Here is an 18,724-nt window from a genome sequence, read left to right on the forward strand (position 1 = left end):
TACTTTTCAAAGGGGGTGTACTCATTTACGCTCAGCACTGTGTGTGTGTGTGTGTGTGTGGTGTTTGTATTTAGGATTTAAAAATAAAGACATGAGGGACAAAAAGGAATCATAAAGCTACCAGGTGACACTGATGCTAAATCACAGCCAATAATCATAATATAATCATTATAATCCTCATTATCAGTGCAGAGGTCACGGCTGCGCATGCGCACACGCAGATCTTCCAGCTGTGGCGCATTCCTCCACCGCTGGTGGAGCGGGACGAGGGCGCGCGCGCTTTCGGTGTCGGTGTATCGCTCCTCGGTTCCCCGGTAAATTCACACTTTTATTCATTCTCGACTTTATCCCGAATCAGAACATCAAACAGGTACCAAGTTCCCGAATCGGGTTCCTCTGTGGTGCATCCGGTGTCGGAGATTTTTTTTCTCTTTCTTTTTCTTTCTTTTTTGGAAACGAATTCCTGGCGCCCGTAAGGATCACGACACTTGACAGGAGGATCGTCCATGATGACGGGCATCGCATCTGCCTCGGTGAGAGATTTCAGAGTTTATGGGCGATTCAGGGTGAATATAATACTGTCCTTTCTCTCCTTTAAAGTATTTCAGAATTATAGTAAGAATAATTTCATTTTAAAATAAAAAAAATTCTTGTCTCTTTTTTAATTGTTTTTTTTTCGGGGGGGCCTTGGGGAAAAAAAACCTACTGTTTGGGTTATGGGAGGTTTGCGGCTGTTATAGGTGTTTCGGGAGGTGGGAGGTTTGGGGCTGTTATAGGTGTTTCGGGGGGTGTTATGGGAGCTTTGGGGCTGTTACGGGGGGTGTTATGGGAGGTTTGGGGCTGTTATAGGTGTTTTGGGGAGGTGTTATGGGAGGTTTGGGGCTGTTATAGGTGTTTCGGGGGGGGTTGTTTTGGGGAGGTGTTATGGGAGGTTTGGGGGGTGTTATAGGTGTTTTGGGGGGTGTTATAGGTGTTTTGGGGGGTGTTATGGGAGGTTTGGGGGTGTTATGGAAGGTTTGGAGAGTGTTATAGGTGTTTGGGGGTGTTATGGGAGGTTTGGGGGTGTTATAGGTTTTTGGGGTGTTATGGGAGGTTTGGGGGTGTTATGGGAGGTTTGGGGGGTTGTTATAGGTGTTTGAGGGGTGTTATGGGAGGTTTGGGGAGTATTATAGGTGTTTGTGGGGATGTTATGGGAGGTTTGGGGGTGTTATAGGTGTTTGGGGAGTGTTATGGAAGGTTAGGAGAGTGTTATAGGTGTTTGGGGGGTTGTTATAGATGTTTGGAGGGTTTTATGGGAGGTTTGGGGAGTATTATAGGTGTTTGGAGGGTGTTATGGGAGGTTTGGGGGTGTTATAGGTGCATGGGGGTGTTATGGGAGGTTTGGAGAGTGTTATAGGTGTTTGTGGGGATGTTATGGGAGGTTGGGTGGTGTTATAGGTGTTTGGGGAGTGTTATGGGTGTTTGGGGAGTGTTATAGGTGTTTGGGAGTGTTATGGAAGGTTTGGAGAGTGTTATAGGTGTTTGGGGGTGTTATGGGAGCTTTGGGAGAGTGTTTTAGGTGTTTGGTGGGTTATGGGTGGCTTGGGGGGGGGTTGTTATAGGTGTTTGGGGGGAGTGTTTTAGGTGTTTGGTGGGTTATGGGTGGTTTGGGGGTTGTTATAGGTGTTTGGGGGAGTGTTTTAGGTGTTTGGTGGGTTATGGGTGGTTTGGGGGGTGTTATAGGTTTTTGTGAGTGTTATGGAAGGTTTGGAGAGTGTTATAGGTGTTTGGGGGTGTTATGGGAGCTTTGAGGGAGTGTTTTAGGTGTTTGGTGGGTTATGGGTGGTTTGGGGGGGTTGTTATAGGTGTTTGGGGGAGTGTTTTAGGTGTTTGGTGGGTTATGGGTGGTTTGGGGGGTTGTTATAGGTGTTTGGGGGAGTGTTTTAGGTGTTTGGTGGGTTATGGGTGGTTTGGGGGGGTTGTTATAGGTGTTTGGGGGAGTGTTTTAGGTGTTTGGTGGGTTATGGGTGGTTTGGGGGGTTGTTATAGGTGTTTGGGGGAGTGTTTTAGGTGTTTGGTGGGTTATGGTTGGTTTGGGGGGGTGTTATAGGTGTTTGGGGGAGTGTTTTAGGTGTTTGGTGGGTTATGGGTGGTTTGGGGGGGTTGTTATAGGTGTTTGGTGGGTTATGGAAGGTTGGGGTGATTCCCTCAGTGTCAGAACCCTTCAGGAACCTTTTTGCAATGCTTCTTTATTTATTTATAATCACGCTATCTGTTATTGCCCAGATGAGGATGGGTTTCCTTTTGAGTCTGGTTCCTCTCAAGGTTTCTTCTTCAAGAAGTCTGAGGGAGTTTTCCTCACTACCGTCACCTCAGGCTTGATCATTAGGAATGAAGAAATTTATTAGGGATAAAATTAGTTCACATGTTTCAAGTCTTTATTTTTCTGTAAAGCTGCTTTGTGACAGTCTGTTGTTAAAAGCGTTAAAAGCAAATAAACTGATTTGACTTCTTGAAACAAGAACGGTTCCTTAAAGAGCCCTAATTTTGATAGGAACCCAAAACGCATGTTTGTGTTGAACTAAACTGTACATGGTGTAATATTCTGGGCTTGTTTTTGCCTTGCAGCCCTTCACACTTTATTTCACTCTCACTCATTCTAACTCACTTAAACACTAACAAGCTCTGAGATGAAAATGGCTGCGTTAACTCTTTCATTCATACATTAGAATATTAGAAATAATATCCACATTTTAAAATATATTATGTAAATGATATAATGTAAGAAGAAGAAGCCTTTATTTGTCACATGCACATTCATCATCTGCATTTAACCTGTCTGAAGCAGTGAACACACACATGCACACAGTCAAGTGAGCAATGAGCACACACACACCCAGAGCAGTGGGCAGCTATGCTACAGCACCCAGGGAGCAGGTGCCTCACTCAAGGGCCCAAGGCCACCCCATGTTAACCTAACCGCATATCTTTGGACTGTGGGGGAAACCCACACAAACACAAGGAGAACATGCAAACTCCACACAGAAAGACCCCCGTCAGTCGCTGGGTTCAAACCCAGAACCTTCTTGCTGTGAGGCAACAGTGCTAACCACCACACCACCGTGCTGCCCTTCCATTATGTAAATCATAAATCAGGAAGGCTTTCACTAGACAAATGTTTAGTGGTTCTTTATTCTTTTCTTGTTTTCTGAGACAACTTGAGGAACCTCTAAAAGTTCTCCAGGGGTTTCAGGAGCCTTTTGTTTGTAAGAGCAGGGCTGAGGGTGTAAACAGAGTGATGACTGTACAGCTTTGTTTGATGCCCCTGCATACCAGAAGATAGGTCAAGTCTTTGGCACAAGCCTTGGCATGACCTGAAATTGTTTGTGTTAAATTCCAGCATATTTTTTTAAAGATAAAAATGACACAGGATGCTGGAGAGAGAGAGAGATTATATCATGAAGGACAAGAGAAACAATCACATGGAGCACTAAACACTCTCACAGTGACAACCGATATTTTATTGTGGGTTTGTAGATGGTCACACTGGGCTGCCAACTCTCACGCAATGAGCGTGAGACACACGCATTTGATTGTCTTCACACACTCACGCCATACCTCCGATTTCTCACGCTAGAAAAAAAATCTAGTTTATCTATCTAATCTAGGCTACCCATTGCGTCGCGCCAACCACTTGCGATCGATCAATTACGCCTTACGCATGGCTAAACAGGCAGAGAGGTGTTCCCTTCTGTACACACTCCCCTATGGTAGGTGACGCATCTAATGATGCTGCACTCGCCGGAAGTTGGATAATTGCCTACCGTCAAATTTAGAGGAAGAGGAGAGAGAAGAAGGTATCCGAGTTGAAGACGGGTGTCTCAGACAGGTTTGTACATATGCACGCCAATGTGTGGTGTTACTGGCGTAATTATGAACTTGTATAAAGTTTCTTAATCGTTTTAGCCTATACAGTAAGTGTTGTGAGAATATTTAATGCCATATCGAGCTGTGTACTAGGCATGCTAAATCATTATAGGCCTACTGCCGTGCCACAGCCTCTATCTTCCCCAACAAGCAGCACGGGAGAGCACCTCCTTAGCACACAGTTATTAAGGCGCATTTTTAGTTTGTTTACTGTATGTTATCATACTTTATGACTTTATTTGAAGCCATACTGGAAATGTAAAATAAAGCAAGTAAGAGGTAATATTACAAATGCAAGAAGAGCCATTAGCCACCATACCTATTGTTTATTTACAGGGTATTTATTTTTAATTATTTATGATGTATGTAATTGCAGCGAGGGCCTTTCTGTGTGGAGTTTGCATGTTCTCCCCGTGTCCGCGTGGGTTTCCTCCGGGTGCTCCGGTTTCCCCCACAGTCCAAAGACATGCAGGTTAGGTTAACTGGTGACTCTAAATTGACCGTAGGTGTGAATGTGAGTGTGAATGGTTGTCTGTGTCCATGTGTCAGCCCTGTGATGACCTGGCGACTTGTCCAGGGTGTACCCCGCCTTTCGCCCGTAGTCAGCTGGGATAGGCTCCAGCTTGCCTGCGACCCTGTAGAACAGGATAAAGCGGCTACAGATAATGAGATGAGATGAGATGGGTATGTAATTGCTCAGTTAAAGTAAATAAAGCATGGTCACCTGTAATATCAAAGAACTTGAACTTGTGAATAATAAAAAAAAAAAGACGGAGAACAATATACTGAGGAGACAGGGTTTCAAAGAGGGCAAGACAGGTAGAGAATATTTGTCAGATAACAGGCCCTGACGAATGTTCTATTACTAATAAGAAACATAGATAAGAAATAAATTAATAAGAAATATATTAATATAGCTTATTTAAGTATGACCAAAAATTTTAAGCCCAACTTTGTGTGCACATTCCCACCTATGGCCAAGGTTCAGCTTTTTGTGTTTCAATACTCATCTCATCTCATTATCTCTAGCCGCTTTATCCTTCTACAGGGTCGCAGGCAAGCTGGAGCCTATCCCAGCTGACTACGGGCGAAAGGCGGGGTACACCCTGGACAAGTCGCCAGGTCATCACAGGGCTGACACATAGACACAGACAACCATTCACACTCACATTCACACCTACGGTCAATTTAGAGTCACCAGTTAACCTAACCTGCATGTCTTTGTACTGTGGGGGAAACTGGAGCACCCGGAGGAAACCCACGCGGACACGGGGAGAACATGCAAACTCCACACAGAAAGGCCCTCGCCAGCCCCAGGGCTCGAACCCAGGACCTTCTTGCTGTGAGGCGACAGCGCTAACCACTACACCACCATGCCGCCCAGATTGTGTGTGTAAAAAAAAAGAAAAAGAAAAAAGTCTTCTATTCCTTATATGCATAACACACTTTCTTCCTGTCTTCATGAGTTTGCTTTTGAAATGCGAAGTGATTCAACATCTCAAATATTTAATCTACGACAGGTATGTGATATAATACACTCACATCATGAAAACAAAAACTATGATGTGTTTGTGTATGTTTGAAGCCAATTTTGCTTCTCAAAAGGCTCTTAAATCATCAGGAATGCCATTCTGCTAATCGCCCACACCTGTGAAAACACTTCCTCGTCTGTTTCAGTCGTTTACACTGAAAATATATTAAGCGCTAACATCCAGAAGAGCAGGTCAGTCTCACGGCGGAGAACATTTCATTATAAAGCTGTTATAACGTGTGTCAAATTAATATTCGGTTCTCAGCATTCTGTGGTGATTAGGATTATATTTCCAAAGTGTTTGACTTGAAGGAATGTGAGTCGTTTGCTTTTTGTCTTGCTATAATGGTGTGAGCAGGAGGCAGGCGAAGAACAGAAAGACGGCTGTGTGCGTGAAGGTCCTGACATAGCCAAAGAAAGAGAGAGAAAGTGTGTGGGAGACGCAGAGGGCTGGTTTGTGTCGTCATATTTCAGAGGAGCGCTAATGATGACCACGAGGAGGCTAGACACAATGAGAGCTTTGTCACATACGGCACAGGTTGGCATTTGGGACGTAGCCATGATGGCCAGTACAGAGAGAACACGGAGACGCTCATCAGAAGACGTCAAACTTCAATTAGTCATCCTTAAACGCAGATTTAAGTCAGGACTAATGCTTGACCTGGAAAGAGTGAAAGTGTATTTTTTAATAAATGGTTCTCAAACTGGGGTCCATGAAGCGGAGTGGTTCAACTTATCACATTGTGGCTCCCGGAAAGGTAGTTGCTCAATCATCGGGAGATCGCAAGTTCCAAATTCGAAACCTGAAAATAGACGACCTCAGACTCAAGATCACGTGATATGAAATGGGTAAACACAAATCCAAAATGGCGGTCGCTAATAGATGACTTGCAACCATGTGATCAAAATGTGCTACGTCATGAGCGTCCGCCATGATGGTGGATACACACAACAACTAGGATGGCAGCTGCTGAAAGCGTGTCTGTAAACAATGCTGAATTTTCTCAGTATTACCACAATTTGAACGCTTGAGCGAAGATTCGATACAAAGAGAAGATACTGTAGAGATGTGTGGTTTTGACCCATATTATTTAAAAAAAGTCAGACTTTTCTGAAGATAAGATGCTTCTACTGACCATCGAGTACCCAGATATCACGTTCTATCTGGTTCGGCTGCCGAAGAATCAAGTCCGACCTTGGACGAAACATAGCTCGTGTTCTGAGTGGGTGCCCAGTCTGGATTGTTTCTATTGTATAATTTTGCTGGCGCTCCTAGAAGCAAAATGGAAATACACGTGTTAAAATTATAACAATGACCGAGTGAACCACGACAAGAGAGAACGCTCATTTTATAGCAAAATTCTAGCAACGCGAAATAAAATTCTTCCATGATATTGAGAAAGCTTTTGAATCTCATCTGAGATAAAATGATTACTGCAAACATGAGCTGTTTTGGTTTTAGCGTCTGCTAGATCAGCCCTGCCGATGTTGTTCAGCCGTGCTCGTCTCCTCTCCGTACTAAACTTCGGAGTTTCCTCGCCTTCTTTCCGAATCACGGACGGAATTCTAAACAATCGGAACGTGCTACAGTCACAAGTACTGTTGTGACCACAACCATATACAGCACAAAGATATGGCAGAGCTAAAAGAACGCTTAAAGCAGTGGAAAAACAAAGTTGTGCACACGTGACTATGTTTTGTATGGAATGTCGCTTGACCCCGTATTCGTATCTCCACCAACATGGCCGACATCTGGGTTTCTATTTTGCTTTGACGTCACTTGCAAGTCAAGGATAGTTCTACTAGTGCAGCCAGTGATACAATTTAGACAAAAAAAAAACTTGATAAAATGACAAAAGTGTCCATGATTACTATCGCAAATCATCTTTCAAAGTGTAGTAAACAAAGGTTTCAATGCTACAGCGCACACAACTACCAAACAATGCAAATTTGTTTGTACATTTAATAATTTCTTACCTCCTGAAGTGTTTTATCGCTCGGAAAAGAATGAAATGATAGACTACTATCAGCTGAATTGTTATTGTAGCCATCAGCTGCACAATAATGTACGGTACCATTTTGAGCTTTATCTCAGACTTTGTAGTTCATGAATACGGTTAATCCATACATAAGGCGTGGAGGCATTTGTTTAGCTATTTCAAACCGTGTGACCACAGTACTCCAATGGAGGTCCAGTGTTCTCCACTATCGTTAATGACTCAGCGGCCCACCGAGTCATAACGGCTAGAAGAGCTATTACCGCCGACTCATAAATGCGCCGCCGAGCCTTAATTTTTGGCCGCCCAGTCAAAAAAAATAAAAATTTACTTCAAAGAAAAGTAAAAAAAAAACCACACCAATACAAACACCAAATACAAACACCAAAGTAATTCTCTGATCACAGATCGTTGATGCGCTTTACTTTACAATAGGTTCAACATGTTTCAATGTCGCGCGGGCATATAGTCGAACGCCGACTTGCCGAATTATCTATCTTCTGTAACGTTTTTTTCCACTTTAACCTGGTCCCAGTGGTCACGATGATAACGACTACGTAGAGTGATGCACATTATGTAGGTCAGATCGGATCTGCTTCATCTTCATTAAGCGTTAGCATAGGTTATCTTTCATCACTTGGCTATCATTCTCAACTCTTATAATGTCTTTGTTTGGTTGGCTGAAACGGAAAGATCCTGATTCTAAATCTTCTGGCACTAAGCCTAGTGAAGATTCTGAATTGTACCATTCACACCGAGTATCGCTTGAAAAGGTTTACATTAGTCATGGCTGCTCAAAATGTGGTCGACTTCACAAGTACAGTTATCACCCCATGACACTTATTATTTTTCGAAAAAACAATAACATATATTGGGAGTGTTGTCTTCTTCCCCGGGCTCTGCTTTCTTCTATCCTGAGATAATCAGAGGCCCTTAACGCTTGCTCGCTCACTTGTCACTACGCATGTGTAGTGCGGCAACAGAGGAGTGCGTGTCAGTTAAGTGGTTCCGATTGCCTCAGACCTCCGAAAGGAGTACGGTGGAAAGAAGAGACACATACTGCACATCAAATGAAAGGTAATTTTGTGTAGAATTCAACTAAAAACAAAGATATTCTATTCAATAAACATTTCAGTAATGGAGTGACAAAATAAATGTAAAGTCAGCTCCCAGTGTCAGAAGATTTTGCACAAAAGCAGCTACTTGCGAAATAAATAACATGCAACTTAGATGCCAGGAAATGGCATCTGAGGGGTTTCTTATTTCAAAATTTTCTTGTGCGAGGGGGGGACACCCCCCTCGCGAACCCCCGGCAATGGCCGCTCAATACTACCGCCGAGCTATAACTTCAGGTAGTGGAGAACACTAGAGGTCTATTCTTCAGTCATCTGTCGCAGGGAGCCAAGAGACCAAAAGGGAGGGGCATTCCACTGTCAATCACAGGGACACTAGCGGCACGGTGGTGTAGTGGTTAGCACTGTCACCTCACAGCAAGAAGGGTCTGGGTTTGAGTCCAGTGGCCGACGGGGGCCTTTCTGTGCGGAGTTTGCATGTTCTCCCCGTGTCCGCGTGGGTTTCCTCCGGGTGCTCCGGTTTCCTCCACAGTCCAAAGACATGCAGGTTAGGTTACCTGGTGACTCTAAATTGACTGTAGGTGTGAATGTGAGTGTGAATGGTTGTTTGTTTCTATGTGTCAGCCCTGCGATGATCTGGTGACTTGTCCAGGATGTACCCCGCTTCTCGCCCGTAATTAGCTGGGATAGGCTCCAGCTTGCTCGTGACCCTGTACAGGATAAGCAGTTATGTACCGTATAATGGATGAATCCAAACTTCAGTAACTCAAAAACAAGCACATTTAGGGTTCTTCAAAAGCTTCTTTATATAGCTAAAGGCTGCATAAAGATGGTCTTATATAAATAATTTTTACATTGTCTGTCTGTCTTTTTTTTTCCTCATGCGCAAAGTTTTCCATACGAAGAAGTAACTCCTTCAACAAACAGCCGACTCACAGGTGCGATGCAGGAATGAAGATGACGAGTTGAAGTAAAGATTTGGTCTTGAAAAGGATTTTATTATTTTCGGTTTCGTCTTCATTTGGACTCGATCTTGGCTAGTCCTGGTCTTGAACTTGACAATAGCGGTGTTGGTGAATTCCTCACAGAACTCTTAAGTGTTTCCGACATACAGACAAGACGACTGTAGAACCTTATTAAGGTTCTAGATTTGACCTTGTTTTCTAAACGTGTCACAATAATGACGACTTGAATCTCATGACAATTTTAATAAAACTGTTCTGTTCAGGAATAAAAGGCTACAATAAATATCCAGAATATTACTGCAGACGTTTAAATATTGAGTCTGATATTTGAATAGTCAGATTATGTTCAGAAATAAACCTGTACTCTGGGCAATGGTGGAATTAAAGGGAGAACCTCCACTTTAATCCACTGTTTGTGTTAGATGAGGAATGAAAACATGGCGGTTAGTTGACAGACAGGTTCCCAGTTTAAACCCTCCAACTCTTTGAAACCCACAGGCCTTGGCACTTCATGTGAGCTCAGAATAATGCTGTTCATCTCAGATTTTATTCCCTAACATTCTAATCATAAAGAGGGAGTCTCCACATGCACACTTTTGATCATTTTATCTGCTGTCAAAATCAAGGTTTCCTCTGACTCTCCAACACTCCCTGCAACTTCCGTGGCTGATGGGAAACAGAATGTTGCTTGGATTCGAACCAAAAGCTACCTCTTTAACTTGTTTCATGGACATTTCACAACAAAGTTAAACATAACTATAAATTGATAAAATATTATGTGCTGTCATTCTTTAATAAATTTTATGTGCGCTGTTATTTGTGTTGGTGTGTTGAAGTGGAGTTACTTTTACCACCCTGAAGTTGATTATTTTCCTATAACTGGACATCCCATAGTGGTTTATTCCTCTTATACCACAGCGATATACAGTTGTGGTCAGAAGTTTACATACAGTGACATGAATGTCATGGCAATATTTGGGCTTTCAGTCATTTCTTTGAACTGTTCTTTTTCTGTGGCAGAATGATTGTACAACATACAGCTTTAATAAAAAAAACACTAGAATTTGATGCACAAGTTGTAATTTTCTTTGGGTTTTCTGAAATCAACATAGGCTCAAAATTTTACATACAGCACACCTAATATTTGGGTAAAATGTCTCTTCGCAAGATTCACCTTGACCAAACATTTTTGTTTACCATGAACAAGCTTCTGGCAGAATTCTGGTTGGATATTTCACGACTCTTCATGGTAAAATTGGTAGAGTTCAATTAAATTTGTATTTTTTTTTCTTGGCATGGACTCGACTTTTAACATGATCCATATATTTTCAATAGGGTTGAAGTCAGGACTTGTTTTAAGCTCAATATTAGCCTACTTTATCCTCCATAACCAGCTCTGATGCGTGTTTGGGTTACCTGTCCTGTTGTAAGTCCCAAGTCGTGTTCAAGTTTCTGATGGTTTATGCTGAAGAATTCTGAGGTAGTCCTCCTTCTTCATTATTCCATCCACTTTGTGCAATGAACCAGTTCCACTGGCAGCAAAACAGCCCCAGAGTACCAGCTGGTGGTGGTGGTAGGAGCCACACTGTACCAGCTGGTGGTGGTGGTTCCTACCACCACCACCAGCTGGTACAGTGTGCCTCTGTACATGGTGGTCACTGTGGCCAAACAACTCAGCCTTTGTCTCATCTGACCATACAGCTTTCCTCCAGAAGGCTTTTTCTTTGTCCGTGTGGTCAGCTTCAAACTTTAGTTAAGTTTGAAGGTGTCAATTTTGGAGCAGGGTTTGGAGCAGCCTCTTAGTCCATGGGGATGTAAAACTCACTGAACTGTAGACAGTGATCCATCAGCTTCCAGTTCATGGAAGGGCTGTGCCATGGTGGATCCCAGGTTGTTCCTGACCATCCAAACCAATTTCCTTTCAGCTGAGGGTGACAGTTTGGGTTTTCTTGAAGCAAAGTGGCTTGGCAAAGTGACTACACCTCACAATAACTTGGATACAATTGCTTGAACTGATCTTGGAATTTGCAGTTGTTTAGAAATGGCTCCAAGAGACATTCTGGAGTTGTGTACATCTGCGATCCTTTTTCTCAGATCTGCACTGAGCTCCTTGGACTTTGAAGTCCTGCACTGAGCTCCTTGAGCTCCCATTGTATTGTGTGTTGGTCAATCCAGTGAGTGCTGTAAACAAACCCTTTTTATGAAGGCACAGAGAAGCTACCAGCTGTAGTCAATCATGATTACTAACAGGACATTAAGAGACCTCAGCCTTGGCAAGATAAGAGACATTTTGGAAGTGTCAGCACCTCTGAATTAATAATCTAAGTGAGTGTATGTAAATTTTTGAGGCTGTATGTATAATTTTGACCCTGTGTTGATTTCAGAAAACCCAAAGAAAATTAAAACTTGTGCACCAAATTCTAGTGTGTTTTTTTTTTTTAAATTAAAGCTGTATGCTGTACAATCGTTCTGCCACAGAAAACGAACAATTCAAAGAAGTTACTGAAAGCACAAATATTGCGGCGGCACGGTGGTGTAGTGGTTAGCGCTGTCGCCTCACAGCAAGAAGGTCCGGGTTCGAGCCCCGTGGCCGGCGAGGGCCTTTCTGTGCGGAGTTTGCATGTTCTCCCCGTGTCCGCGTGGGTTTCCTCCGGGTGCTCCGGTTTCCCCCACAGTCCAAAGACATGCAGGTTAGGTTAACTGGTGACTCTAAATTGACCGTAGGTGTGAATGTGAGTGTGAATGGTTGTCTGTGTCTATGTGTCAGCCCTGTGATGACCTGGCGACTTGTCCAGGGTGTACCCCGCCTTTCGCCCGTAGTCAGCTGGGATAGGCTCCAGCTTGCCTGCGACTCTGTAGAACAGGATAAAGTGGCTGCAGATAATGAGATGAGATGAGACAAATATTGCCATGACATTCATATCCAAGATGACATTCATGTCACTGTAGGTAAACTTCTGACCACAACCGTATCAACAATTAAGTTAATGAGACAAAAAAAACAGAGCTTGTCATGTGACTGAGAATATTTCAGAAACTTAAAATTACAACTTTACCTCTGACTGTTACAAAGTGCTGACACTGGAGACTCCTTCCATCAGCATTAAATACAGGTATCCTTACAGAAATCTGTTTATGCCCCTGTGATTGAGCTGTTACTATAGAAATGATAACATATTAGAACGAGTGCATTAATATAAACCTGTGGCTTGTAGCTGCACCACTATCAGAACTGCTGTTTGAGAAATTGAATCAGCACATCACATTCTGACGAATCAAGATACAGAATTAAACTGATTATCACCAGAAGCTGATTTCATCATTTCATCCAGAGCTCATCTCCTCCAAGGGTCTAATCAGCTTCAGAAGTGGCGTTACGGAATCCGTCTTGCAGCGGTGTTTGTGTCCTGGGGCCAACATACCTGAGTGACTCCCATGCCAGAATGCTGCCTCAGTCCTGTCCGAACACGCCCGCCTGCCTTACAGATGAGGGGTAGAGGAGCGAGAGTAGGAGGGTTCGTGCTAAAAGAGGTCTTGACAAGGTCAGAAAGTGGGTCAGGTAAACAGAGGTGAGCAAATAGTGTCTGGACCTCCTGACCTGCTTTCTGCAGACAGAACCTGTGTTTTTGTTTTCTCAGGCCTGAAATATGTGTGTTGTGTTTGGCGTGATAAGGGGAAGCAGATTAGAGGGAATAAGGAGTGCAGAGTAAACCAGCAGTGAGCTCATGTGGGAAATGAGCACTCAATCAGAGGAAACAGAGGTGACACGAGGCACAACGATGGGTATGGAGGGACAGGAGGACAAACTTCTGCACAACCTGAAGGCTGAATCTTTTTATCAAACTTACTTGGGGAAAAAAATTGAAAATATGAATAGATGAAATATTCATAACTTATACTTTCAATTCTGTTTGAGCTAAAGCTATAAGTGAAGCTGTGTTGGAGAAAATGTTTAATATATTCCTGATTTGACTTCCTGAATCTCTTCATGAGTGTGTAGGAGGTACCGTTCTGCCTCCAGCTCCATCTCCTATAGCGTGTCCATTCTCACCGTTCCTCCACTGGTCATGCATGCCAAGAACTCTCAGTGACTCGTGGGAAATTGTAGGCTCAGAACATTCCTGCATGTTCCTCCCACTCTCGGCATCGGCGCCTTCGACTCCTTCAGAACTTTCTTCATACGCACAATCCACTGTGTGTATCTGTGCATCTGAGAGCAATTGTGTGTCCAGTCTTAATGCGTTTATGTTTGCTAACATGGAAGTTCTCATGTGTTTCAGTAGTTTAGGAGTAATCACCAATCCTTCACGCTTATCAGGTTTCTCACAGTGTTGCTCCAGAATAACTCAGATGTTGAGGGATGGACATTCAGCATGTAGGTCATACAGTGTGTGTGTGTGTGTTCGTCCTTTAGGATGCCGAGAGAGACAGGTCTGAAAACACATTGCAGCCAGAGTCAGACCAGAACCTCACACCCCCTAAGGTGAGTTCAGAGCTCTTATTATTTCTCCGACTGTAAAAACCGTAATTACATTCAGCTGTAGGCGTCTCCACCCTAATATTCCCCACCCATGATGCAAATTTCTAAAAAGTCAACAAAAATCATTCTGAAACTGTTCTTAAGTAAAATTCACAATGTGATCCAAACACTGTTCAAAACCACATACTGGTGCAGCAAAATACAAGCATAATAACTAATTAGTGAAGCTTTGCTGTAACTGCGAAATCCTTAACGAGCTAATTGCTAATTAACAAACTGGAGCACTAGCATAAACTGTTCACTGCCTGACACTACGTCCCAAATTACACACTACCATAATAAATAGTACATTATAATAATATAGTATAGTATGAATTTTTGATGCAGATGAGAGACTGAAATAAAAAAAAAATACTTTGATAATCCACACCTCAGCCAATCGCAGGCTTCAGGCTGTCTAATATGCAAATAGAAATTGTTCAAGAAAAATAAAGGGATGAAACTTGACTCAACCCTGCTAGAAAAAAGTACAGTATTTGAAAATCTCAAATGGTTACCATTACATAAAGGACCTTAATGAGGATTGGTTTAATGGCGTCCTTCAGATTCCAGAGATTTTCTGGTTATCATTAAAGGCAGGTTAGGTAAATTTTTTAGAAGTATTTTTCATTATATTTATTGAAATTCTCTTTACATTTCGACAGCAATGACTAAATCAAATAAAAATTTTAAAAAATTAAAAAAAAAAAACCCTGTTTGTGGCATTTACAGACCTGCCTGTCTACATGTGCACTTTCTGCCCATGCACTTATTGTGCGTGGAGTCTTCCACGTATTGCTAAAGCTAGCGTGCTAGTCGACAGCTGTGAGTACTAACACTAGCTATGTTCAGTGTTTATATTCATTATGATAATGTTTCGTGTCTTCTTACATGTGAATGAGAGATGATGTCGGTAGATATGACAACATCATGCTAAGCTCCTCCCCCAGCACTTTCTCTCTCTCTCTCTCTCTCTCTCTCTCTCTCTCTCTCTCGTGGACTAGTCATCCAGCAGTAGTCAGGCAGTGCGCGTTCGTGTGTTTTGGAGGTGTGGCTTTGGATGGAGGGTTCAATTGAGAGGGTGGGATTTTTCAGTTTCTTTCAAAATCTAGCTTACTCTTACTGATTTCTTCAAAATGACGTACCCTGCCTTTAAATATCCCTGGAACCCAAAAGAATTTTCAGTCATAGGTAGATTATTTCTGTCAAAATAAACTTAGATACTCCATCAGTAACCATTAGAACGCCACGAAATTATAATTACAGACAAACAGAAAAACATTCAAACTCATTAAGAGCCATTAGAAATCTCTTCTAATCAGTTTTCAGCAGGAATCGTGACGATGCTCATGTGGGATTTAAGTGGAGATATTTTGTGATGTACAGAGTTCACCTTTGGACCTGATTGACACGGGGAAAGGACTGAAGCTTCAGAGTACCGCGCCCCACCTGGTCAGTCTGGGGAGCGGCCGGCTGAGTGTGGCCATCACCGTACTCCCTCTGAAGGAAGGTATGTCCCTTACAGACCAGTCACATGTGATTCATTAACACATGATTCACGTGACTTTGTAATGCTTTGTTGGATATTAAAACATGGAGCAGTGAACTGAGTGTACAGAGCCTCACTCTGCCATTTTGGATCCTTTCAGTACTTTGATCCAGTGTTGGCAAATCTTTTCCAAGGAGCGTAAATAGCTAGAGAACGCTCAAAAAAGCCAACTAACGTGCATATTCATTTATTCATCATGATCACTGGGATATCAAATTACAAATGAGAGTACATGCAGAAGGAAGATCTTCACTTTGAATATAATAAAATAGAGCTTTATCAGAATAGAAAATCAATAATTATCATTTCTTATGGAAAGATCATCTTTGATCATGGCACCACAAACGTGCTTTTATTCATATTTCTCCAAGGAGAGAGTTTAAAACAGAGTGAAAAGAAGAAAGAAGTGTGAGTGTGGGACAAATAGTGGTGCTCAGTGATTGGTTGGTGGGAATCAGTGGTGCTCAGTGATTGGTCATGGTGAACAACAGTGCTCAGTGATTGTGTACTGGGGGAAATGGTGCTCAGTGATTGGTCATAGTGAATAATAGTGCTCAGTGATTGGTTATTGGGAAACAATGGGGCTCAATGATTGGTCGTGGTGAATAATAGTGCTCAGTGATTGGTTATTGGGAAACAGCGGTGCTCAATGTTTGGTCATGGTGAATAATAGTGCTCAGTGATTGGTTATTGGGAAACAGTGGTGCTCAGTGGTTGGTCATTGGGAAATTGTGCTCATTGATTCTGTCCGCCGATCGACTGACCCTTGCCTGGCTTGGACTACGAGTTTGCTCACCGATTTGTCTACGCTTCCTGTTTGCATCCCCGCTCTCCCCTGCACATACATCCGTGAGTGCCTGTAATCTGACAGTCGTGGTGAATAATAGTGCTCAGTGATTGATTATTGGGAAAAAATGGTGCTCAGTGATTGGTTACTGGGGAAAAGTGGTGCTCAGTGATTGGTCATGGTGAACAATTGTGCTCAGTGATTGGTTGTTGGGAAACAGTGGTGCTCAGTGATTGGTCATTGGGAAATTGTGCTCATTGATTCTGTCCGCCGATCAACTGACCCTTGCCTGGCTTTGACTACGAGTTTGCTCACCGATTTGTCTACGCTTCCTGTTTGCATCCCCGCTCTCCCCTTTACATACATCCGTGAGTGCCTGTAATCTGACAGTCGTGGTGAATAATAGTGCTCAGTGATTGATTATTGGGAAAAAGTGGTGCTCAGTGATTGGCTGTGATGAGTAATAGTGCTCAGTGATTGGTTATTGGGGAAAAAGTGACACTCAGTGATTGGTCGAGGTGGATAATAGTACTCAGTTATTGGGAAAAAGTGGTGCTCAGTGGTTGGTCATTGGGAAACAGTGGTGCTCAGTGATTGGTCATGGTGAACAATAGTACTCAGTGATTGGTTGTTGGGAAACAGTGGTGTTCAGTAATTGGTCATGGTGAATAATAGTGCTCAGTGATTGGTCATTCTGCTCCAAAGGGATCACCACCTTATCGTGGTGGAGCAGTTTGTGTGTCCCTATGACCCCTAGAGCTATGTTGGCTCTAGGTAATAGTGATTGGTCGTGATGAACAATAGTGCTCAGTGATTGGTTATTGGGAAAAAGTGACACTCAGTGTTTGGTTGTGGTGAATATTGGTGCTCAGTGATTGGTCATTGGGAAAAAGTGGTGCTCAGTGATTGGTCACAAGTGTCACACTGTAAGGCTTTACACACTAAAGTCAAGTGAATCTGCTCTCTCAACTCCTATGTCTTGTATCACGCAGCTGTGATGTGAGCTGTGAACCGTATCAAGTTCACTAGCATCTGCTCAGGAGGTCACTAGGTTTGTGACGAAGCTGTTGTTTTAATTAAAGTTGATAAAGCAGTCTAAAAAGTCACCAGCTCTAGTGACGAGAAGTCTCTAAGTGGGCAGCATTGATGAGATGAAGTTCTAAAAGAAAGGGGATTGTTTGAGGCTGACTGATCATAGCCGTGGGAACAATCCTCTTATCCCCGCCCCAAGTCTCGCGAGCACCATGCCGCCTCATGTCACCGCTCAGCTTTTACAGAACGGAAGAAGGGAAGCACACTCACTTCACTTCAGCTTGCACTCTTTGTTAATAATCACCCTCGCTCACATTGTTCCACACACTCGCATCAGCCGCCCTCATGCTGTCGGTTAATGATACTGTTTAAACACCATAGGACCCTTTCTGATATGAATACACTTTCTACTTTAAGGCGTTCCCTGAGATGGATGAAAGAAAGAACCGTTAAGGGCTCTAAATTCTTTAAGTGTTTACATCATCATCGTTTTGAAGCCCATGGCAGCGCTAAATTGTCATGACAACTGAAAAAGCTTCTAACAGCTAGTTAGCTAATACTCCTCACTAATCACCTCTATAATTTAATGCACTCGATGGTAGTGTAGTAGGATGTGATTTGGGACACAGCCTCAGGAAGTTGCTGAGACAAGGGATCTACAAGCAATCTTTTAAGGTTTGTTGGATAATGAAAGGTTCTTAGCTTTCACAAAATGGCTCCAGAGGAATGAACTGAAATCTTTCATGCCTCCTTTTAGCACCTCCTATCGAAAGGGGTCCAAGCACTGGGCAGCTTTGTGTATCTTGGTGAACGGTGTACATGTTCGATTCTGAGCTGTGAATAAATCAGACCATGTGTGTTGTTCTGTCAGTCCTGTGTGAGCGACTCTGTGGGCGAGAGGATACACGTGACGGCTATTGTTAGTGCAGACTGCAGGCCTGGGGGAGGATGAACATGGCATTAAGGTTATCTGAGAGGAAGGAGGGTGAACAGGTCACCTTTCTGATGTTCATTTTCCCATCATGCACGCTGGGCGGAGTTGGTTCCGTTGACACAGAATCAGGGTGGAGTCGAGTCTTTTTATAGAGACAGAGAGGAGGATTCAGTTGAGTTTTAATTTCACATGTGACAGGTACACTTTTTCCCTCTTCACCTCAAACTTCTCTACAGGAGACACAGACAGGAAATGACTCAACAGAGCAGGACAAGACGATGACCTCACTTCCTTCCCTGCGTTTGTGATAATAGAGTCAAAGGCAACAAAAACGCATGCTGGCCATTTTTACTTTTTTTTTAAAATCGACATTAATTTCCAATTTTGTCAGGCTGCAAAGTAGCACATACAGAAAAAAAAATCACGTGAAT

At 42.9% G+C, this 18,724-nt stretch overlaps 1 protein-coding gene across 5 annotated transcripts in view; it reads left to right on the forward strand.

The window, feature by feature from the left end:
* The first annotated feature begins 258 nt into the window (after nucleotides 1-258).
* The window catches only part of phldb2b (pleckstrin homology-like domain, family B, member 2b), a 77,622-nt gene continuing 59,156 nt past the window's right edge, over nucleotides 259-18,724 (forward strand). For 4 of the 5 annotated variants that reach the window (XM_060899717.1, XM_060899721.1, XM_060899720.1 and 1 more), the window contains exons 1-3: nucleotides 259-566; nucleotides 13,887-13,955; nucleotides 15,378-15,501. In XM_060899717.1, the coding sequence (XP_060755700.1) occupies nucleotides 507-566; nucleotides 13,887-13,955; nucleotides 15,378-15,501 (253 nt within the window). In that variant the 5' untranslated portion in view covers nucleotides 259-506. The remainder of the gene's footprint in view (nucleotides 567-13,886; nucleotides 13,956-15,377; nucleotides 15,502-18,724) is intronic. The other variant, XM_060899719.1, reaches the window with a different exon arrangement.

The sequence above is a fragment of the Neoarius graeffei genome, chromosome 19, assembly GCF_027579695.1.
Source record: "Neoarius graeffei isolate fNeoGra1 chromosome 19, fNeoGra1.pri, whole genome shotgun sequence".
Taxonomy (NCBI): Eukaryota; Metazoa; Chordata; class Actinopteri; order Siluriformes; family Ariidae; genus Neoarius; species Neoarius graeffei.